The 25,080-nt window shown below is 30.6% G+C and overlaps 1 protein-coding gene across 3 annotated transcripts in view; it reads left to right on the top strand.

The window, feature by feature from the left end:
* LOC105143271 (uncharacterized) overlaps nt 1-25,080 on the top strand; it is a 51,482-nt gene that overhangs the window by 4,755 nt on the left and 21,647 nt on the right. Inside the window, exons 4-7 of one of the 3 annotated variants that reach the window (XM_087404834.1) lie at nt 8,767-8,869; nt 16,859-16,992; nt 22,306-22,396; nt 23,389-24,018. In XM_087404834.1, the coding sequence (XP_087260960.1) occupies nt 8,767-8,869; nt 16,859-16,992; nt 22,306-22,396; nt 23,389-23,421 (361 nt within the window). In that variant the 3' untranslated portion in view covers nt 23,422-24,018. The other 2 variants (XM_087404835.1, XM_087404833.1) reach the window with 2 other exon arrangements.

The raw sequence follows: 25,080 nt of genomic DNA, 5'->3' as shown, positions 1-25,080 counted from the left end.
AGGAGCTTTTAATAATTTATATTCTTTTTCAATTACCTGCGATTACCTTTTGTTGTGCGTGGCATAATATATTGTTACGTCAAGTTGTTCGATTAATTAATAAAATTGATAGAATTAATCAAATATTTTGAGATACAAATGATATTGTCGATTTTTCTATTTTTTAACTTTGATCTGATTTTTAATATAATATCGGTTTTTACGTATGTCAAAATGAAATTCGATCAGATTGGCAGATTACCGCGATTGACATTCTGGTAATTAACCTTTGATGCGAATCAATGCTTATTCGGACAAGGTCGCGAAGCTTTCGTCAAGGAACATCGACCTCTCTCATTCTTATCCTCCTTTGTTGCCAACACTCGCGGTCTTTCGATCCTTGTTACCGAAGAGACTCGAAGCGTAACCATGTGTGCAAGCGAGGCGCGATTCTTGTCCGCTCTCGGTGCTACGACGATAGCTAAGTGTCTGCTAGTTAAACGCATACACGTCATGTCTACACGTTTCCTATGCGTTTCTTTTCGTGTACGCTAAGAGCCTATGTTCCGGAAGAAACACTGCGAAGACTCACGGCGATGGCGATGCACCTCATCAAGTCGTTTTATTACAGTGTATACACTCGACAATGAGACAACACTCTTGTTTACGAGGTGCCGATACTACACCATGTTCATGTTTTCTCATGTATTTTTTTCGTTTGAAGACCAACCAGTGACCGCTTTCTCTTCCTTTATATATATATATATAAATTTGAAGATCTTTCTTTCTTATTCCTACTTCACACTTTGTATCATATAGATTATAATTGTTCTTTGTTTAATAAATAAATAAATAAATTAATCAATGTAGAATTTATAATTAAGAAAAAATAATTATAAAAAGGAGTATCGAATTACATTGCTTTAAATAAAATTTAAAACAAATGTCAAACAAATGTAAAACAATTTGTCAAATCAAATATTAAATTGTATTCATAAGCAGTACAAATGTTTAAATGTGTGATGTCAGTATAAGGTAATATAAATATGATTGTTGGGGCAATTCCATCGGCATTAGACGTCTATCATTCCATTGTTAAGGATGTTTTCGCACAAACTCGTTGCGAAGTACGACTAATCGATATTTTCGTATGTTCATACAGGCGAGCGATGACAACGACGAAATATATTCGTTTTATTAAGGTGCACGTGTAGCCGAGAAGTACGACTTCCTCCTGGTTTATGAAGTGTCGATATCGCGTCCCGTGTAAACGCATATATAGTGGGTTTACTTTTCTCACATACGATTCTTGTACAAGCGAAGAGACGCACGGATATCGAAGTGAAAAAAGTAAAATATATAGAAGGACGAAGACACACACACACACACACACACACATCTGCGCGCGTGTGCACACGTACATCACACTTATTGCTCGCTTATTGCGAAAGACTTTACGACATGATGGCGTTCATAGATTTTTGTCTTTCTTATAGCTTTCTCACTTGCGGTCCTTGGCTGCAATATACTATATTAAAACAGCCTAAATACGGGATAAGGTTTTTTTTAGTAAAAATTTTAAACAGGATTTATATCATCTCTTATAAGAGCTATTTGCTTTTGCTGAAGAAATTTAAGACTATTTAACAAATAATATAATATAATAGAAATATCTAGTTGTATTTTCGTAAGACCTGCAATTATCTTGACATATATTTGGATACAAATTATTGGAAAGCGATACTGATCTTTTTTGGTGGATAATAGTCATCAATAAAATATAACCAGAATATACTTTTTTTTAATACCGATAGAAATTTTAAGAAGAAAAAAGTATTTATGTTATTATATAAATATTCGTTCAATTTGATTAACATTGTAAATATAAAAATAATGTATTAGCTAAAAAAAAATTTCTGAAAATGATGGAATTAATCTCCAAAATTCTTAAACAGATAATTGACTAAGTTCTTTGTAAATATCGTTTATTTTTAATCCGAACTGAATCAACATCTGCTACGTATAAGTTAGCCTGTCGTTGGCATTTTAACGAATTGTCAACGGTTACCCTTTTGCATTCTATTAGAGCTGTTCGTGGTCGCTATGAGGGTTCGATGGCATTTAAGTGATGAAAGATGACATATAAAAACTTACGAAATAAGACTTCATTTGAAATAATTATTATCGTGTATTTGTTGATGTCTAAATATTAATGTTATTTTTTTTTGCCATTGTTCTGTTTCTCTTTATATAAGAAAATACTTTTTTCGAGTTACCTTAAATAAAATTGATGTTACGCTGTCACGTATTTAGGATAAATTTACATTTTATAATTTTCTTTATTTTATCTTGTATACGTTGGTTTAGATTCTTTCAAAGAAACTATATATTCAGCATATGTGTAACAAATACATACTTCTTTCTTGCATTTTTCATTGTTTATAATACGAAGATATAAATGCAAAAATATTTATCGTTTGTTTAATATATACCTTGGTAATTTTATTTTCTTTTATCTTCCCCTCTTCTTGAAAAGTATTATATAATAATGATATGTTCATGGGTTTGTATAGAATACAAACCTTTGAAGACTCGTGCTATAATAATAAATAATACTTCTCGCAGAAGGGTGATGGATTTATGAGTAATTCGCGGAGAGAGGCGGGGGAGGGGAATGGTATTGTTATATAATAGTCATCATATGGCTATTATATTCAAAGCTATTCTTACTTAATTTTTTATAGCTCAGATGTAAAATGTTTAAAGCAGTTATTACATTAAAGGTTACTATAAAAATAGATTTAGATATTTGATATGAAATTGTTCTTGAATAGTTTATTTCGAATTAGATAAAAAAATATAACTCATAATATAAGGATAAAAACAAAATCAAAATGAGAAAACATGTAGTCAATGTGCATTGTACAAATGAGAGGAAAACTATTATCGACAAAAAAGTTTGACTTAAAATTTGAAATACTTTTATAAGTTTAATTTGAAAAACGGTAAGGCATGAAGAATACGATGTAACAAAATATTCAGTTGTATATTACAAGGAAATGCATCACATTTATTTATAGAAGTTGCGTATATAATTATACCATTTCTTAATTAAAATGAAATACATAAGCTGATATTAAAGATATCACAGATATCTCTTTTTTCGTACTGTAATTATATAACAGAATTGCGTGATATGCTGCATTAAATAATGTTATCTCGTAAACGCACAAATTAAAACATGTGTGATACCGATGGTGACCTATGAGAGGTCTCTTTGAGAGGGATACAAACTTTTTAACTTTTATAGTCATGCGTCCTCGTGACATTGTGCTCCGACAAGATCAGGATGAAGAGTAGGTCGGGCCAGGTTAATGTCGAGACGTCTAGGTCAAGGAGTGGTCACTGGTCTCGATCGGCTCGTTTATCTCAACAGTTGCGACCTACTTGAAACTACCGGTAATGTTAATATCATCATTTTTCAGCGATATCATCGGCCATGATGATGGTTTTATCGATTTTGTCTTTCTCGCCTCTAGCAACTGGGAAGAAGTGCCACGTATTATTGATGAAGCGATTAACATTTGACGAAAAAGGCTCGATTGATTCGATATCGTCGCGTTAGAGATCGAAAGGACTGCGTGACCGCTATTAAAGCTAGGTAACCCTATGGTCTTTTCCTTATCCGATGGTCAACGCGATAGTTTCGTTTCCATTCGCGAATAAGCGCAGAAAATAAATGCAAACCGCGCATTTGCATGGTCTTCTTTAACAAAATCAACCGACTCGCGTGCTGACGGACGTGTGGGCGTTCTCGGAAGCCGGCTACGGACGAGCACGCTAATGCAAGTCTTGCAATTCCATGAAAATATTCCCGCCTGTTCCTACTAACCTTCCTTGCATTTTCTAGGAGTAGGTACGTATTTAACCTGTGATAAGCTTTTGTGCATCATGATAAGTCTACGTACTCTCGTTATTACGAAGCGGAAATTTGCGCCGTTTTTATTTCTTTTTACAAAAAAAAAAGAAGAAGAAAAAACGCGTTGGAATAAAATATAAAATTTTAGAAGAGAATTTATCATACGAATCGAAAGTATCGCAATATCTGTGTAAATTTTTAAATTCTAATTTTAAAGATTAAAACTTACGATATTATAAAATTCACTTCCATCAACAGCTTTTTTTATTAGACCATGTTTTGTCAGACGAGGAGGATGAGGGTTTATACGAAGTATATAATATGTTAATGCCGATCTACCATTGTATGGTAGACATTTGTGACGTTTACATGAGGCCAAGGGTAAAAGATAAGTGAGTGTAAAAGAGGGATGGCAGTTTCAACGATATGGCTCGTCAAGATCGCCGGTTGCGATTAGACTCACGGCTATGATGTGCCGGCACATTTAACATCCACCACGTTGTCATTACTGCTTATTATTTGCCCATCGTCCGGTAGACCAGCGGTGCATTCGCATCGGATATGACAGGAGGGGTGGCGTTCGTTGTTTACACTAGGGAACGCTGCGTGATACTAACGGTATCCGACTTTAATTATTCTTTCTCTTGCAAAAACGTCCTTTCCTATCGATTGGAGAATCCATCGCTAATGATCGTTTTGCGCAATTAGCTGATATATCTGAGTGAATGCAGCAAAGCGAAGTATCGTGTGTTTCTGATGGTTTCTTTAGTAACTACGCTTTAGTACGTCTTCTCAGATCAAACAACTTCTTGAGGAAGCAGAAGAATAGACGACGACATACACGGCATTGCGCGTCGCAGTAAATCGTAGTTCGTAAAACTCTAACGTTTCACAGTAGCGGAAATCACGTGACGTTGATGATGACTCAGGAGACGCTTCGTCGGCGCGGAAATTGAAGGAAGAGAGGATTATTCCTTCCCGTGACGCAGTTGATTTTACAATACGTCGCTCCGACGCGCGGTTGCGTTAGAATGCTCGCTCGTAGATTAAACAGCGCTAATGATCCGTATCGCGATCCCGTTAGGACTGACTCGCCTCCTCCAGCGTGCATCGTCGTTTTCTGCTTCCGCTTCCAGCTCTTCACGTGTGTGTGTGTGTGTGTGTGTGTGTGTGTGTGTGCGGGCACCGTGTGGCCGGGAGAATCCACGTCTCGCTACGCGAAAACTCTATAAATCCTTTTACACACAGCTTGTACCGTTGGTAACCGATGACTCCAGTTCCCTTTACATTCCTGTCGGAAAACAGGAAGTTTTACTCTTCAATTAACTTCGTCATGGGAAGTGGAGCAACCAGTACCAATTTGCAGTTGGAAATTACAGAATTGGGAGAAGCAGCATTTGAAACTGAACTAAATTAAGTTTAAAAAACATTTAAAAGTTTGAAGGATATTTTCGAAACTGTTTAAGCGTGTCTTTGAGCCGACACGTTATGCGACGTTAGTGACGTTAGTGAGTTCAATTTCAACAGTAAGGAAGAATATATATATATAAATAAAAGAAATGATCACGTGAGACGTAACAAAATTATAGCAAATGTAATCATTTTGCAGAGCAAGGTAATACGACGCGATGTGCTAGTAGGATAAGGCGCGGAACAAGATAGCCTAGCAGTCGCTAACGATTAATTATGTATCTGCCTAATTGCGCAACGCATTAAAACGCTCACAGAAATGAGATAATAATGCAATTACAAATTATGCGGTGAAAGCAATTAGGTTCGGCGCACAACGACGTTCGTTATAGCCGATTCGTTAACAACCGATGTAGTAACGCGATAGACGATAGATCGTCATCCGCACCCACGCCGTCCATGCGGCGATGCGGCGACGACGGAGGACGATGCTGTCCTAGAGCGTCGTTCCCGGCCGCGCGCGCATGGCTCTGCGATTAATTGCAAATAATTAGCGGATAATCCCGTGGAGAACGAGATAACGGTACAAGGACGTACGCGCTGCATATCGTCCATTGTTCGTGCGCGTTACCCAGACGTATTGTTGCGGTGCATATCCTGCTGACGCGTTGCCTCCTCCCATCCTATCTCTTCCTCTAGTGCAGCCGTACATCGATCTTCTTCTTTGATTGAATCAACACGCTTTTCGTGACTCGTAAAATCACGCGATTCTGCTTTTCTAACGTTGTCGAAATCATCGTCATTTGCCTCCACCGATCCGCGAATACTTCGACACTGCTGTGATGATTCACGTCGCGAGAAACTTTGCCAGTGTTATATGCCGACACAGTTGATTCTTCTTGTGAGCATCGTAGCACTTCACTCTTGCTTGGCTTTATTGTTTTCTCGGTGTCGGATTGCCAGACAATGCGCAGTGTTTCGCACGTTTTGACGATGGTGCGGCGCGGGCGTCGCGTCGCGTCGCGTCGCGTCGCGTCGAGATATTCCCGGCGCCGCGTCACAGTAATGACACCGCGTCGTAATTGTTTTAAATGCCAACGGAGTAATAGCGTTTACGTGAAAGTATCGTGTGTGAAATGAGAGGAAGAGCGTAACCTTTCGAAGTTTTGCACACTTAGCGGAAAAGAGAAAATATAAGAATTTCAGAATACTCTTTTTAAGGATTAACTGAAATCCCAAAAAAAGACTTTATAAATTGTTTTACTTTTACGTTTGAGTATCAGTGTAAAATTTGAGCAATTCTTTTTACGGGGTTTACAATAGAAGTAACGTTCATAGAGTCTTAAATCGTAGAAAATTAACCAATCACAATCGAATATGAGAAAAATAATCGACTATGATTTGTTAATTTTCTACTTAAGACCCTACGATCGTTACAACTTCTATTGTAGATCCCGAATAATACATATATTTAAGTTATTCACAATTTTTTTGTTTATTTAATTCTTAAGGGATCCTAAAGTAATCTATACAATCGACTAAACCATATAATTTTTGCATAACAATTACTTTTTTCCTCTTTTACTGATTAAAAAATTTTTTTCTGGGATTAAAATATACGCATTAATATAATACGTGGTTGTGAGATTTGAGTTTATGCTGAGAATAACAAAAAAATGAAGATTTCAAGAAATTGAGATCTTCTTTACTATTTCTTACAATTAGTCTAACGAGCTGTCACGTTGTGACAATATTTGCTTTATAATAAATATATATAATTAATATATAATTAATATAATTTGTGCTGTGGTTTTATGCTCTTCTTTTTATAAGTTTTGATTTATAATAATAAAAGCTGTGCAATCTGTATTTACGAAATAGTAGTCTACAGATTATATAGTACGTTTGTACGAAGAAACAATGCGGAGTTCTTAAAATTGGACTTGGGTGTTTAATTAAAACGTTATTGTTATACGAAACTTTATACTTACGTGCTATATAAAACTTTATACTTATGTATATACCTATATGTGTGTGAGATATTGATGTAGTAGTTGAGTAGTACGTAATGATATGTCAGTGACACGTAAATCGTCTGTGTGTAAGTGCTATTTACAATCTGACTAATCGTCTTTAGAATTCCAATATCATTTATTTGCAAATTTTATAAAGTCATAGCATTACAAATTAAATTCAATTTTTTTATATATACTAATAAAATCCTAATAAATATTTGTACAAGAAAAAAGTTACTTTTGTTTAAAATTATTTACTTAAAACTGCAGTAAAATATGGTCATTTTGCTGTATAAAGCCATTATAAGCTAAATTATTTATTTTGTTTTTTTCCAGATTATTTCAGGTATTCATAAAAATAAAATATAGATAAAAATGTTTTGGCGAATATTAATTAATGTTGACTTTCCTAACTGATTTTTTAGCTAATACTTTTAATACTTGTATATATAGCCAAAATAACCTTGATTTTATATTAAAGTTTTTATGTTATAATAACCAAATAAAATTATTATATAAATGAGTAGCAATAAAATAAACTTGATAATGACAATATTTTTTCAAGATACATATTTATATTTTAACATTTAAATTGATTATGATTAAATTGATTTCTTGTTATATAATTAAAGTCAATATAATATTAAAGTCGATATAAATTATTAATGCCTTTCTACTATTTTACACATTATACATCATCATCAAAAATTTATAAATTTTTATCAACTTTTTATTTAAAAATATATTTATATTCATCAGAAGGACTTTTTTGACTCTCTACTACTTCGATGATTTTTATTATTTTATAATTTCCTTTTCATAAAAGCTAGATTTTTTTTTTCGGAGCTTGTCATGCTTACAGACATTTATGCGTTTATAACTGTTATGTCTTTCTCCATCGAATGATTCATGTTTCACTGCAGAATGCTTCGTATATCAAACTCACCTTGTTTCTGTTACAGTTGGTTTATTTTACCAGTTTACTATAGTTTCTTTGAGAAAACTTTTGATTTAGTTTCGCTATATGTATCATTTTATGATATATTACATATCATTTTTATGATGCTTAACCGTTTTATAAAAGCAGAAGAAATTAGAAACGGATATAATACATTATGAAGAGAGAAAAGCATATTTGTTAAATTCAGTCACTGTAACGTTGCTATTTGCGTTATTTTGTTGCCATCACGATTAATAAAATACATATATTGTAACATTATTTTAATAAAAAAAAAGCGTTGCCAATCGATGAAATTTTATAATATATTTTTAATATGCATTAATTTGGCAAAGTTGTCGTAATATTGGATTGTATTGGTTTTTATATTAATTTTTCTATTATATTCATTTAAGACAGATTGTTATTATTGATAAAAATAGAAAGAACTTAATTCAAATTAAAATGCAATTGTAAACTTTAAATTTTGTCATTTGTGTTTTTAGGTATCTTGAAGAAATGGGATTGGTAGAACGAGAATCCGAGATGCAAGAATTGAATGCTCCTAGACCTGGAAGATCGAGAGATCTTTTCGGAGTACAATTAGAGGTAAGACTTATATGAGAAGTTTATTTATTTGACTCAAACGTGTAAAGGATCACTCAATAAGCTTTGTGAAACTAAAATAATTTCTAAGATATTATGTTTGTTAAAGCGAAAAGTCCTTGAAAGTCAGAACAATCAGGAAAGAGAAAATAACTTAATACTCGATCTCCGGTATCCTTGTTGAAGGTGAGAATACATTCGATCCAGGATTAGCTATCCATTCACTTGAGAGTACACTGGCTGATTTCAATGGTCACTTTTGCCTGCGATTGTAGTGTAGGCCAGTGAGAGGCTCGACCCAGAAAATCCGTATCGGTTCTGGTACAACAGTCAGCCATCTGAAACTGAAACGACCAAGGAAAGTTCGTTCGTTGCACTCTCTTCCCTGTTGTGATCAATCCGACTGTTACATCTTTCTCCGCGTTTTAACGAATGAAATTCTAGTAAAATCAGATGTTAATTGTCAACACTTAGCTTCGAGAATTTTTGCATTGCTCTTTTCAAACACATTTTCTTCTATTTTACTTTTTATGTCTATTGCAGCCTTTTTATTTATTTTTACGACAATAAAATAAATATTTGATTATTTGAATTTTTTTTTATAATTCAATAAAAAAATCAATAATTTAGAAAAGTGTATAACTAGTATCAATAAAAATATTAAATAAATAGAAAAATACGCACGCGAGCACGAAAAAATATAACAAACTGATGATTAAAAAAATTGTTTAAAAAAAGTTAAATAATAAAAAATTTTCTTGTGGCAAAAAGTTGATGTGAAAATTTGAATCGTTGCATAAATAAATTTATAGAAGACAGAAATGAAAAGAAGAAACTATAATTTTCAAAGTAATTAACAAAACTGCACGATCATAAACGAATAACATAATAACAGACTAAAGGTAGCCATGTGACGACATTTCATGATGAATCGAATAAATTAAGATCATTTTAATATAATTTGATGACAGCCGAAGATATGACTTATGCAATGGATGTTTCGTCGTCATTATCAGCATTTAATGAGCATCAATTTAATTGATCGATACGCTCGTAATAAATTAATACATACGATGAGGTATATATAGATGTGTGATGCAAAGAACAGAGTTATACTTTCGAAGGACATTGAACGCTACTGAACTTCCATTTCTCACCGCTATAATTCACATTCGATACTCGTTCGACAACTTATAGGACATATGGTCTATCTTGCGAAATTATTCGGAATATCATGTCGCCGAAAGCGAAATAAGATCAAGAAAAAAAGCGAACATATTTCGTAAGTTTTGTTCACACTTATATCATTGGAATCCATGTAGATACGGTCCGTGAATCTAAGAATGTTTTCACTTAGTAAAAAAAGCACGAAGAATCGTTGTAGGAGCTCTTAAAAAAATGAGCGAATGTCATTTCTTGAACATTTTGTCCAAGTTTAAAGATTCGTTATCATTATTAGTAGACAAGTTTGCTGATTCTCTTATGTAAAATTTGCTGACTTGATGCTGACAAATCAAAGTGTGCTTTCATACAAATTGTCTTATACTATGTTGCATGGACACATGTCTTATATTTTATTATAATGACGTAACAATCTTCTTGTAGCAAATTTAAACAATAGACTCAATCACTCATGCAATAATGTGATATCAAACATCATGTATATATTTTGCTACTTTCTAATCGTCTGCTTTTAATAATATGTTTTCGAAGCAGATTAATTTTTATGGTGTATACATAATAAAAATTAATTGTTTAATAATTTATTATATCGAAATATAAATTTTTGTTTATTAAATTTTGCAGTTGTATAATTATAAAATTGTTTGCGTATTTGCGAGATTTGTTTCACTTGATAATTTTGTTAATTATAGATTGCTACAGTAATGAAATCGAAATTATGTTCGATTATTTGGGGCAATTTAATTTATGGCGTAATAGGTGGCATGAACGCCAATGATATATAAGTAAATAATAATCCTGAAGAAAAAATTAAAGATTGAAAGGAGAGTAGAGAAGGGGAGGGGAGAGAAGAGAGAGAGAGAGACAGAGAGAGAGAGAGAGAGAGAGAGAGAGTTCTGGAGATTTATCATAAAGAAACGAGCAGATCCAGATTAATCACTATGATATGTTGCAATTATATGTTCTCTTTTTTATTACAAAATGTACATGTTAGTGATATTTAATTTTGTATGCCATTGGACTATCAATTACGTTTAAATGTTACGCGCACAAATTACACTCGCTTAAATACGATTGTACGAGTAAGCAATAGCGAAATTTCTCTCTTCACCGTTTCTTCGTGCTAGCTTTCTCTATGGACTTACCGGTTAATTCGTTTCATCACGGATGATTTTCCATTTTAACCGCCGCGATGTTTCAGCGTGACAGAATCGCGGTTGAGAAGATCATCAAACTAATCGAAAGCGAAATTGAAACTTATAATTTACCGCTGGTAAAATAAATTGACGCTTGCTTCACTTGAATCAATTATTTCGAGAACAACATACATGAGTCCAACAAAATTTTTAGAAATTAAAATCGCATAATAGAATTTATATATTATAAAAATTAGTAATGCATCAGATCGTAAAATTACCGAATATCTAAGAAACGCGTTAATTATAAGAAGTATCCTTTGCAGTATCTGGTAAGAATTTTGCGTGTTACCAATCTAATCATATCGTGACATGAAATTACTCATAATGACATAGAGTTACGTATTACTGAAAATTAAACCACGAAGGTTCTTAAAGTAATTATGCGGTTGCGTGCTCTGATTGGATAATTAAGAAAAGTGAAGCTTTAAAAAAGCTATAGGAAGCTTATTATTTTTTATTATGTTATTTTATATTATACATATGCTGACTTTTTAGTTTAATTAATGTATGTTTAAGATTTCCGCGATTACCTATGTTACGATTGAGCATCACCATAAAGATTTCTCATTATGCACGTAATATGCATAAACATTAATTCGTGGTACCGATATTTCACAGATTCCATTGAAATTGCTTGTGCGCATAAGTGCTGCGAAAAATTATCGATAACAATTTAATTCTGCATAATTGTGCAGCTGCATAAGTGTGCAACATTCTAACTACGATTATTTTCTCAATCTCGATCACACACACATACGCATCAGCGTAATGTCCGCAAATAGTTAGCAAGAATGCGCGATTACGATAGACAGGATAATTGCTTGGTGCACTCATAATCAGCATGGTATCGCGACAATCTTTATCTTTAATAAGCGGAGTCAGTGCTCCAAGGAATTGCGTAGTTTTATTTCGACAGACGATCATATCCCTGCACCATCATATATCCGTTTTACGATGCAACATGGTGCATCCGCCGGCGCGATTTAGAAAATCTAATGGAAATGTTTTAATTTAAAGTTTGTATTTATTTCCAATAAAGGAACGCGTGATAGAAAACAAAATGACAAGTTAAAGACTCATTATTAGGTGAGGTAATAAACAATGTTCGTGTATATATATATATATTTGTCAAGGAAGAATTACTAAGAATATTTAATAAACAGTTAATTATAGATATTTCTAAATAACGCGGTGCTTCCAATTCGGTCTCGTTAAAATTTCTTTTTAGGATAGTTCAGATTCGCTGATGACTTTGCCAATAAAAGTTTATGCTGACCAAGTCTGATTTGACACTCGTATTACCACGAAACTGGCAATTCAAGCTGACTTATCGCTGAACTTCGCTCAAACTAAGATAGTCTGATCTGCAATAACGAAGCTTTGGCAACGAGCACACTTGTACACGTTCCGATTTCGGTGGCGTATGGAAACTTCCGATGATCGCGTGAACATAATCGACACGTTGCACTGCTGTGATTTTCGACTGATAATAATCTGAAGAAAAGTTACATCTCTCAGAAAAAGTTCTCTTGCAAAGAGAGCCAAGACATCTCAATGATCTAGATATCATTTCTTGAGAAAAATTATCGATAACAATTTAATTCTGCATAATTGATTTCTTTCAAAAATACCTTATTATGACACTCGGTCAAACAATTGAAAATAGCGAAATGAAAATAACGAAATCTTAAAATGGAATAAATGTATTTATCCGCATGCCTGTCAAAATAAATGTTTAATTATAATCAAGCACGTATATGGACTGAAATTTTTACTGCAAAGAAGTTCTTTCGAATTCTTTCTTCAAATCTATCTACTAACATATGCGTGTGATTAATCATAACGCAATATTTGTAACTGACTCAATTTGAAGCTTTTTGTGATGTAATGAGGTTTTATCATAGATATGTCACGATCTCGATATTTCCTCCAAGTACTTTTAAAATTGTTATACTTTGAAAACTATTCTATTAAAAGAAAGAAATTGTATTTTTCTATGTCAGAGATTATTTTTCTTTCTTTTATGCGTATTAATAAAATATACAAAAATATTAATCCGCCAATTGGACAAAACTTCTGTAATGCTGCAGCAATGTACATACAAGTGTAGTAATTTCCGTTTTATTAACACTGCATTGCAAAGCAAACGAAACAATTGCTTGGACTTGCTTGGAGTAGCTATAATTTTATTATCGTGTATTTCACGTTTTTTAAATTGCGATGCGTGAATCGAGATAAACTCTAAATCATTATTTATTATACGTACAAAAATGTATCAAGATTTATTTATCATATAATTTATAGTATAAATACTATGTACTATAAATACTACGTACTTGGATCGAATTTATTTATATTAGCTACGATGCGATATAATTTAAATTCCAACTTGGAATACAAATGTTCAATATGCGCGATGCGGCCACGAAGTATTAGATGGTTCTAATCCTTTGCGATTGCTATGCACACATATATCTCCGCAGTGCAAACAACATACAATATATGGAGCACTTTTTAACAAAATTTATCCTCTCGATACATTAAAACGAAAATATGTAAATAATAATTAAAATAAAACCTATTATAATAAAAAAGAATTTAAAAAAATATCAATTAAAAAAAATATATACGTATAATATTTCATAATGATGCAATATCTGACTGCTAGCGATTAATTAATTGAATAATTTCTCATGGAAATCGATGATTATTTAATTATTTATCTTTCTGTATATATCATTTAACTAAAATTCTTACAACAGCTCGATATCTTTCTGTTACAATTATTCTACACTTATTATCTGACTTCTAATTTTTTTTTTTAAAGAGAAAAAGATTAAAGTACAAAAAATTGTATATAATATAAAAAAGGGACAAAGAATGTAAAACATCCTAAAGATATCTTTCGATTTTACTCTAATTATCTCTCAATGGGAGAGATAATTAACAGTGTAGTAGTTGACTACCTAGGACAACTAGTAGTTGACTACCTACTAGTTAACAGTGGTGCGCCAACGAACAGAGCAACACGATACGCATTCGTGAGCGCATCCACGCAAGCTTTCATCTCTCTTGTGAAATTAGCATAATCTGGCAATAATAACTCATACAATCGTAGGAAGTCCAGTGCTTTCGGCCAATTATAGAGTACATTCATATCCTCCGTCGAGCACAACGAGCTTAGGGGCGAGTCGTCGCGGCAAGCGGCTCGTATCTCCTTTTATCTATTCAGGCATCTCTTCGCTCACGTATATATGCGCGTATACATATATATGCTTGCACGCGTGGACCAATACTTGTGTTACAAGTATATGAATGATTTAAGTATACACGTGCGCGCGTGCGTATTTGCACGCGTCGTTGCATATGAGATGTTTTCGCGCGCGAGCTAAGCGTGAATTCGAATGAGCGCGTTTGATGCGTATTGTACGATTTATCGTGCTCGTGGACGCAGCAGGGAAACTGAAATCGTTACGAGGTATAAATAAAAACATGAGGTTTCTTACGCTGTCCTTTTTCGAAGCATTTATAAAGAACTCGTTTCTTTAACCTATTAATTTTGTTTGTGCTCATAATTGATGCTTTTTAGTAGAAAGTGTAATAAGAAAGCTGCGCCGCTCAAGCTAGTCTTATATTAGGTGTTGGAATTAATTCGTAGCGTTTTTTAATGAAAGAATGTTATTTATTTCACATGAGCATTAAAAAATACATTAATGAAAGTACTTCCCATCACTTGTAAAACGCTACGAATTAATTCCAACACCTAATAATTTAATGCAATTATTATATTTTTTATTTATAAGAGTGTATATAAAACTTTTACTTCCTACATGATTCTTTGAAAGACATCCTAAAGAATCATGGAGACCTCCTTTGGATGTTCTTAGAACATTCCTTGGAGAACTGCGTTGTATATTAGATTTGTGCGTGCATGTGCGTGTGTGTGTGCGTGTGTGTGTGTGTGTGTGTGTATATGCGCGCGCGTGTAAATGTAATGTACATTATATTTTTGATTTTCCTTATTTAAGATTATTTCTTTTACAGTTTGAATTTATGCATCCCTTCGTAGTTAAAATAAATAATAGAAACATATTAAATCACAAAATTCTTAATACAAGAAATTTTATTCTGTTTGATAAAATATGTATCGAGCAGTTTTTCATTTGAATATTTACTTTTAGAATAGATTAGTGCACAATAATTTTAGTAGGCGCTAATGCTCACTAGTGCGTTCAATCGCATTTGTTATTATTGTTATTTAATTAAATAGAATAAATTAGATTTTTATAAATTGACATTTTTTACTGATATATTATTTATGTTATATAAAAATTTATGATACTACTTATTAGGTATATTTTATTTTATTTTATTATTTTCAAAGACTTATTTTATTTTATTATTTTTTAAATTAATTTGAGTTTGGTAGCTTTATATCGATAGTTGATAAATTAAAATGTTAAAAATTTATACCAACATGTGATTATTGAAAAAAAAAACTGTATTGCCATCAGTTGATAAATTCTCAACATCTCTTTTTTATCATATGCGTTCTCAGATGGTAAAAGTAATACTGCAGTTTCTTCTTTTGCGCCTTTTATATACCTAGGGTCTACTCTATCTTGATTTATAACAAGAATTAACTTTTTCGCTAAAAATTTATTTAGTATCTATGTATTTCACGAAGCAAATAAATCACCTTGCTCAAAATAATATCGAATTTTTGCAGAAATTAATTTTTGCAATATTAATTTTTAAAAAATTTTTTACCATAATAATTTAATGCAGAGAATAATTATTTCAGAAAATAATTTTACGTTTCTATAATTATATCTTTCTTCGAATTATAATATCATTATTTTGCGTAGCTAATAGCAAGATTATGCATTATGCATGAAATATATAATAATATAATCTAATATCTACATGTATACGTACAATGTAAACTATGTGAACTATGTTTTCATGTCATTTATGTATTGGGTCATTTAAAAAGTATCCGCGGTTTTTTCATTCAAAAATTGAACAAAAAATCCGCGGATACTTTTTAAATGACCTAATTGATAATCTTTAGATAGTATTGATCATGTCTGTGTTCTTTATTGTTGCACCGGACTATACTGAAGCTTGTTTATTTTTATTTATGAATATTAATGTCAAATATATTAACATTCATAAAACTTAATTGCTTTTTTTCTGTATTGTTTTCCAATTTATAATAAATTTACATATTTTACATTACTTATTGTACATGAAAAAAATTCGTATAAATTAACAGAAATACATAAATATTCCGTGTAAACGCAATTTTGAAGTATACAACACAACTCTGATTAATAATCTATCATTCCTAGAAATGCGCGCGCGCGCGCGCGCGCGTGTGTGTGTGTGTGTGTGTGTGTGAGAGAGAGAGAGAGAGAGAGAGAATTAGTAAAATAGTGTTCCATAGCAATTAAATAAAGTTGTCTTTTGACAATCAATTTGCTTTTTTGCTTTTTATTTTGAGATACGCTACATATCAAGAAGCCAAAAATTTTATTTATTTTACTATATAATTTTATTATTGCCATTCAACGAAATAGCAAATAATTCTTTCTTCATTTTGTTTCAGGTTACTTCGTTACTTTTGGAGGGTGAGCGTCGCAAATTGGCAGTCTTGCAAAGAGAATTGCAAGCAGCTCTTGAGGAAGGTGGAAGCGTAAAAGTGAAGGAGAAGCAGCGACAAGAATTGCTGCATGCTATATCGTAAGTTTTTTCTTAAAATATCTTTTATTGGTATAACATTTGTATAGATATTGTTGATGATATTTAAAAATCTGAATTGTTAAATTAATATGTATAAAATGCAAAAGTTTCCTTTTAATTTACGATATATTCTGTTGTCTTATTATATAGTTTTTTGTATAAGTTTTTATAAAATGTAAGTAAATTAATTGTTTTAATCAGTACTATTTTAATCCTCCCTACAATACTAATCTAAGTTTGATGTGGAGATGATGTATAATTGTATAGAAAAGAGTAAGGTAGGAAATAACGTATTACTTCTCTCTCTCTCTCTTTCTTCCTTTTTCCTTCTCCTCTCCCTCCTCCCCCTATTTCCTTTTTACTATTTTCTTTTTTTTTCTTTACTGTTACAATTGTTTTTTTTTATTAGAAATAATATGCAGTAAAAGAAAAAGAATAAAGGGAAATAGAAAAAGAAGTTGGTATTGTACTTTGTGCAATAAAAATATAAAAGAAAGTACGATACAATGTATGTAATGCAAATGGATACATGAATTTGGATACATGAATTTTGAAGAGAAAATAGATTAAAACACTCATATATTTATATGGTATGAATTAATTAAGCCATTATTTCTAAATATTTTAGATTTCTAAAAAACTGTTTTTAAATACATATTGATTATTTTTTAATCTTCGAATTCATAAGAACTGTTAACTTAATAATATAGATAAAGAATATAATAAATAAAGAATTGATTATTATATATCTTATTGCATTATTTGTCATATGTTTTTTTATTATAAAAATGTTTTTTTAAGTGGTACCATTATTTCAGTAAGTTTATCCTGTCTCATTTTAGAATTGAATTTGATAGTGTCTTATGTGTCTTATGATAGTGCTTATTCTCTCTCTTTCTTTCTAGTTAATTTGTTTTTGTGTTTATAAAAGTCTAAATTATAAATTTTTTAAATAAAAATGTGGAAAATCTTGTGTTACATTAATTAAAAGTGATTTATTTCCTCGAATGTAAAGGAGAGTTATAAGGATTGATTTCGGTCTTATCTAAATTTTGTCAAAACTCAAATGAAAATTTATCTCTTGAGTTCAATTATAATATATTTAATTTAAGTGATTTTAGCTTAAATGGAGCGGTGATGTTGCCATATTTATTCCGAAATTAATATTTTGAATATCTAATGGTTTAATGAAAAACTTTCTATAAAACTATGAAAAATTATAAATCATAAAAATATAGGTACACAAAAATATATAAAGACAATAAGCAAACAATCCATGAGAGGGGACTTACGTGAATTAAACACCCCACTGAATAGTACTTTGGAGCGTACACGCACATCCCTTTCCCCATACACCAGAAAAATACTACAGGAGTCACGAACTATGAAATTCTTATATCTGTCTATATATCTGTGATGTACACACATACAGAAACGTAAGCGCGCGCGTACGCACGCATACACACATTTGTTGATAATTTATACAGAAAATCAAATATTGATCATTTTTTTTAAATTTATTGCTACGTATTATTTGAATTCTAATACGAGTATATATGTAAGAGCATCGATATCAAATGCAAAGAGAATTGAAAGAATTGCCAATCCAGAATGATTCATTTTCCTACACGATTATCATGATTTTTTAATAGGTTTTTTATAATAAAAAAATCAGGTATATTCAAAATATTAATTTCAGAATAAATATGGCAACATCACCATTTCCATTTGAGCTAAAATCATTTAAATTGAATATAATTGTCCTCGAGAAATAAATTTTTATGAGTTTTGACAAAATTTGGATAGAACCGAAATCGGCCCTTACAGATTCTTCTCCTTTCCGTATCAGTAACATTATATCATTTAATAGTAATAGCGTTCTAGGATCAATAGTTTTATATTTATTGTAAAAGTAAGATTTTTTAAAAATTATTTTATGCGAATCTCTTTTTACAGAGACAATTCTTGCCAATTTGATATGTACCAAGATAAGGAATTGTTTGTGTAAATAAAGGCTTTCGAATAAAACATTTACTAAGAGGTAACTAAAAACGTAGAGTAAACGCTAATTTTACGTTAGAATCTACTCTCATGGGAATGCGAGCTTAACTTCTAAAAGATTTAGCGAGGGCGTTCCTGTAACGGAGTAGTATATAATTTTATCGCAACACTTTTTACTCTCATCAAAAAATGTTTCATCGCGTTACTTCAGCATACTCTGCATAATGCTCAACAATAAGTGAATATAACGAGCAAAATTACGTCTTAATGAAGTTTAATTCATTAATATCAAAGTTTCAACTTTAAACTAATTTTTCAGTTTACAATATGCATCACAAGTTTTGTAGTATGTTATCGTTGTGTGAAATTTAATTCTATGATTTATTGTAAATACGGAGAGGTTGTTACTCACTCACTAATGGGATACTTAATTGATTTCAATTTTTTATGATTTCCTATGTGATTTTTTAAAGTGATTTTGATTTTTTATAAATTTGAAATTACTTTAAATAATTTAATAACGATTTCGTATGATTTCGAATGATTTCGAATTATTTAAATGATTTCATGTTTATATAACTACGTGATTTCAACTTGATCTTTTAAAGATTTAATGTTGAAATGATTTTAATTGAGTTCTGATTTAATTTGATTTTAAATTGATTTTAATGATGAATGCTTGAATGAGTAGCACATCGATAAATATTTCCTATTGATTTTGTAACGAAATTCTAAATTAAAAATCTAAACATGATGTCGTTCTCAAATGTGCATGTTTAATTTTATTTGCAAACCTTTCAAAATTATTCTCGCCCTCTTTGCACATAGTAAAAAAGAGCAATATCTTGAGAAAGAGAACAGGTCAGCGGGATAAGAGACTCCTTTTTCACGTGTATACGAATACGAAGTTGTTTGCATAGCTCTCCCTTCGCGTTTGCGATGTCGTCTCACGTCGTGTTTGCATAAGGTAACCCTTTCACGGTTGGCTCTTGGATTATGCAGATTGATAAATTTATGAAATAATAATATTTAGAAATTTCCTAATCTTTGTTTCTGATACACAAAAGAACATGCATTCAAATGAACGATCATTTAGACAGCTACATAAGTGAAAAATATAAGATTAAAATTTGTTTATAATTTGTATTAGGTATTTGAGATAAATTATATTAACAGATATTAACAGATTTACAGATCAATATAAGTAAATATAATAGAGTTATAAAAGTAATAAATGCAATATTTCTTGATATATTGATAAGAGCTTCTACATATTCATTATTCTGTGGCTGCTACGATGATCTTGGTAAGGCAAGAGATAGGTGCACCCGAAGGAGAAAGATTAGGTACTTTGCGGTAGAAATCGAATGGGTAACCTTTACTTAAATCGATTCTGGCAACGTGGAAAATCTTTTGAAAAGAATGTCTGGAGAAAAAGAGAATCTCGATAACGCTTATGCAAATTTATTCGATAAAATATTACTGTATATTACTGCAGTATATATAATATATATATATATGTTAGTATACATATTGTGAGAGATATTAAACGAGAAGAAACTTATGTTTATAAATTCGATATAATAAAACTGTAAGGGATGAAAAATATAACGAATCGTACATCACAGTCGTGATGAGACATAGGTATAATTCAACTATTATAATTCACTATTTATTTTGTCTTCAAAGCCCTAAACAATCTTGTTTTTTACCATCGTCTCGCGTTTATCTAGCAGTATAACGCAATAAGTTTTAATAGATATCTGTTTGAATAGATTTAATTTATTTTGTTCAAAGACATACAATAATATATATTATATTTTTATTTTTTGAAGATTGACAATAAGATTGTTTTCCTTATATTTGTGTGCGCGCGTTTATCCACGTATTTTTTAACTTAAAGTTGAAAAAAGACTAAATGATAAATGGACGTAAATATATTATACAAAATTATTTTTAAATATTTTAGAATAGTTATTATTTGAGAATAGTAAATTATTTGTTTAAATTTGGAATACTTTATTTTCAAAAATTTTAAATTATTATTATTAAAATATTTTTGTTGAACATTGTTAAAATGATCGAAATATCTATGTGACAAATATCGTGAAGAAAATCTATATTGCTTATACAAAGATTGAAAATATAACAATTTTATTATTAATCTTATATAAAATTTTATATAAGATTGAACAATATGATTGATTGACATTGGTGATGTCGATCAATCAAATCGTTATATAACATTATACAAAGTATCTGTTTTATATTTAACTATTTATAATAAAAGAAGTGATTTTAATCTTTTAATGAAAAAAAAAAGAATATTTTGAAAATTTCTTTTACTACAGCTATTTCTTTGTCATTTGAAATAAAGTCTGAAAACAAAATTTTTTATTATATGCGCTCAAAAAAATTATTACAATAAATATTTTGTATATTAAGAGAGGAATTTTTGGCATTCTATATTAATAGATTTAAAAATATCTGTGAAGACATAAAATATTTTTCAATTCTATTAATATTATTCCCCCGAGCAGAATGTTTTGTATACGTATGTACAATCTACGACGTTAGCAAAGTCTTTGTAGGCAAGATTAGCATGTTATCGCCAGCGCCGTGTTAAAGCATCCTGCAACCGCTTTCAAAATCAGCTTAATCGACAAAAAAGCTCGTGCGATACCTCTCGCCCGCGCAATTAATTCCCTTCTGAACTTTACCAAGCGCCGTCAAGCTCCGGAGAATTTCCCAGATAGATGGAGATCTCCCGTTCGCTCTTGCGCAAGTCTGTCATGTGCTTGTGATCACAAGTGCATGCACAAAATCATGCGAAGAGGCGAGCGGAAAAACTTTAATTTATAAGATTGTTTGCTTTCTCGTAATTGCCAAAGTTGCCTCATGCGAGAAGTTTTTCCAGTTTATAAATCACTGGCTAAGAGTTTCTTGAAAAATGTATCAGTGGGTTGTGAAAATGTCATCTTCTTCTCGTTATGGCGATTTAGGCTCGTAGCCAAGACACCTAAAACTGCAGCCAAACTGTTCGTATACTTTCGTAATTTCATACGCAAAATTGAAATAATGGATTCTTTTATGCAAATCTTTTTTAAAGATTAAAAGATAATTTTTACTTTCAATGATTTGCAATTATTATGGTATGTTTACACGTACGTTTTAGCTATTGACAACCAATTTTCATTGTAATTTTATTCAATATAATGCATTTAATTTAGCAGTGTGTAGAAAGCTTATGCATTGCATTTATTTTTAGAGATGCTTTTAAATTAATCTTTCTGATAAATTCTTTGTCTGCAGGAAAATTCAAGGACAACACGAACAACTCGACAAAGAATACAGGATTCACGCTGCCGGTGTTCTTCTATGTAACTCAAGGGGCTCCGGAAAGGTAAAGCTACCAGACGATCATTATTCTTTCCTTTTTATTCGTGATTCAAAGAAGACAAATGATCTTCTCGATTATTGCTGCGCGACGAATTATCGTCCTTCGCGAAACTCAAGAATTCATTCATTGAATATTTGACGTCCGCGTGTTTTCTCTGTTGCTCCTTAAATCGGGTCGATAGTTCCTTCAAGATAACGATGTCACACTAATCGATATTCTCGTCAAAGTACTCTCGTAAATGTTCTACTTCCGTCCAATATTCATAGATAATGTAGGATATTTTTGACTAATTATACTTCCATTTAATGACAGATATTATTTGAATAAACGAACTTGCTTTTTAAAGAAAAATATTTAAACGGAAGATAATGAAAATGAATCATTAATACATAAACTAATTCAAATAATCCATCAAATTGATAAATAATAACGCGTGATGTAAATGGTCATGTGAAAACAATGACACTCATTTTAAACGCTCAAAATATAATTAGTTACAAATACTTTATTCTTTTAATTGCAGAATTTTTATTTTAAAATCAATTATTTGTTACACATTATTGCTAACAATTTATATATACGTAACACGTATATTTTTTACATCTATAGCATTAATCTAAGATAAACTAATTTTATTAATCAATATTAATTTTTCTCTTTTTTATAAAAACTATTAAAATTAACTTCTTAAAAATACAAAATACTTTTATTAGCAATATTATTATAAATATGAACAGAAGTTGATTGGATACTCTTTTAACATTAAAAATTAAGCAAATATTGACTCAGTTCATCTCTATGTTCATTTTGTATGTACTTTTCCGAATCGTGCCGATTAATTCGGAAAGATTTCTCAGATTCTTACGCTATTATAAAGAATTAACGACAACAGAAATTACTATAAAAAAAGGAGTTCTTTAGCAAATTTTTTAAAAATCTCATTGGTTTTACCTTTTTGCTATGTTCGATATCCGTAACAATCATTTCGTTTCTAGGAGCTCTCAGGAAGCTTTAGTAAGCTCCGGTAAGCTGTTATTAGACTCGGTACATAATAGACTGCTTGTCTCGCCTTTGTTCCGCTTTGCATCGTTGGACCTTCAAACGACACTCATGTCGTTTTATTCCTTTCATTAAATAATCTTAACGCAAGAAATTCATAAGGGCACCCTACAAAGTCGCTAAATGTGCTCTTTTCTTATTTATTCGTGTCAATAATTGGATTTTCTAGTGCATTAACGTAATTTCTTAAAATGTATTCATGTTAACATCGTTATAATTACGTTCTTTCTTGAGAGAATGCTTCCGAACGCTAACAATACTGTGGAAATATAATGGACGATAATGTAACGATATCTACTAGATTTTGTAAAAGTAGCCGTTATATTACAACATATTACTATTGATATTCGTACTAAAATATTTAAAAGTTGCAGGCTTTAACAATTATCAATACATATACATACATACATACATATTTTTAATTATTAATTAAGTTAATTTTGTGTATGTATATATGTATATATGTATATATTAAGAATTTCTTTTAGAATTATTATCACTATGTTATAAATGATTAGGTTTTATTAACATTTAAGATGTTTTTAATAAATATTGTTTTTGATATCTTATATCTGTTATATGAAATTGTCATATACACATATATATATACATATAAAATTTGTTTTATAACAAAAAAGATATTATAAATTCAAAAGCTTTAAAAAAGCATAATAATTAGATGACTAAAGTTAATTAAAAACTAATTTGTTTGATAAATTGCTTCTCATTTTTTCTAACTTAAAAGTCGCGTATTTTATATTTCGAGAGAGAAATATGTAGCGCTTTTTTTTACTACTGCAGTTCACAATTTGTGTTTAAATTTAATTCTTTGCCATTAAAAATGTTTGAAATTTGCTTTTTTTAATATTATTCTTTCAATGAGAAAACATTTATGACTTTTTTTTTTGAGGAGCATTGGGTAGCTAAAAATTGAAAACATTTTTTTCTGATTTTAATTTCCATATTTAATATACATATATGTATACAATTCTGATTAAATATTGGAAATTTTGTAAAAGTATTTTAAATAAACGTTTTATGATATTTAAACTTCATATATACTCATTTAGATTTTTCGAAACTTATATTCAATCCGATATTGAATGTTACATATAAAACATTTTTAACGTTACAAGATATTTGTGGTTTTAATTAAATATATATATATATATATATATATATATATATATATATCTTTCTCTCTCTCTGATATTTAATCCAATAACTTATAACTTAAGGGCAGCTTGCTACCTCGAGAGATCTTTGATAAGCATGCATAAAAATACATATATACATATAAATGTATAAGAAATGTACATTTCTTTCTTATGTCGTTATTATACTCTACAACATATTTATAATAAACATATATACTAAAATAAAACTAAAGAAGCAAGTATTCTCTTTAAGTATTAAATTAAAAAAGTTGCAAGCGTTTTCTTAAAATAATTTATACAATTACATTGAAAGAATTACGTTTGAAAGAATTATTAAGATTACGTTCAAATTAATCAAGTATAGAAAATTATTAAGTTAAACTGAAGATATTGTTAATAAACATGACAAGTATGCATAAAAGTTATCTGAGAAACAAAGAACCTGCATAAAATTTAGGAAGGTTTATTTGA

Source organism: Acromyrmex echinatior, chromosome 3, assembly GCF_024713525.1.
Source record: "Acromyrmex echinatior isolate Ae372 chromosome 3, ASM2471352v2, whole genome shotgun sequence".
NCBI lineage: Eukaryota > Metazoa > Arthropoda > Insecta > Hymenoptera > Formicidae > Acromyrmex > Acromyrmex echinatior.
Note: the sequence above shows the minus strand (reverse complement) of the source record. Positions and strands in the feature narration are given on the sequence as shown.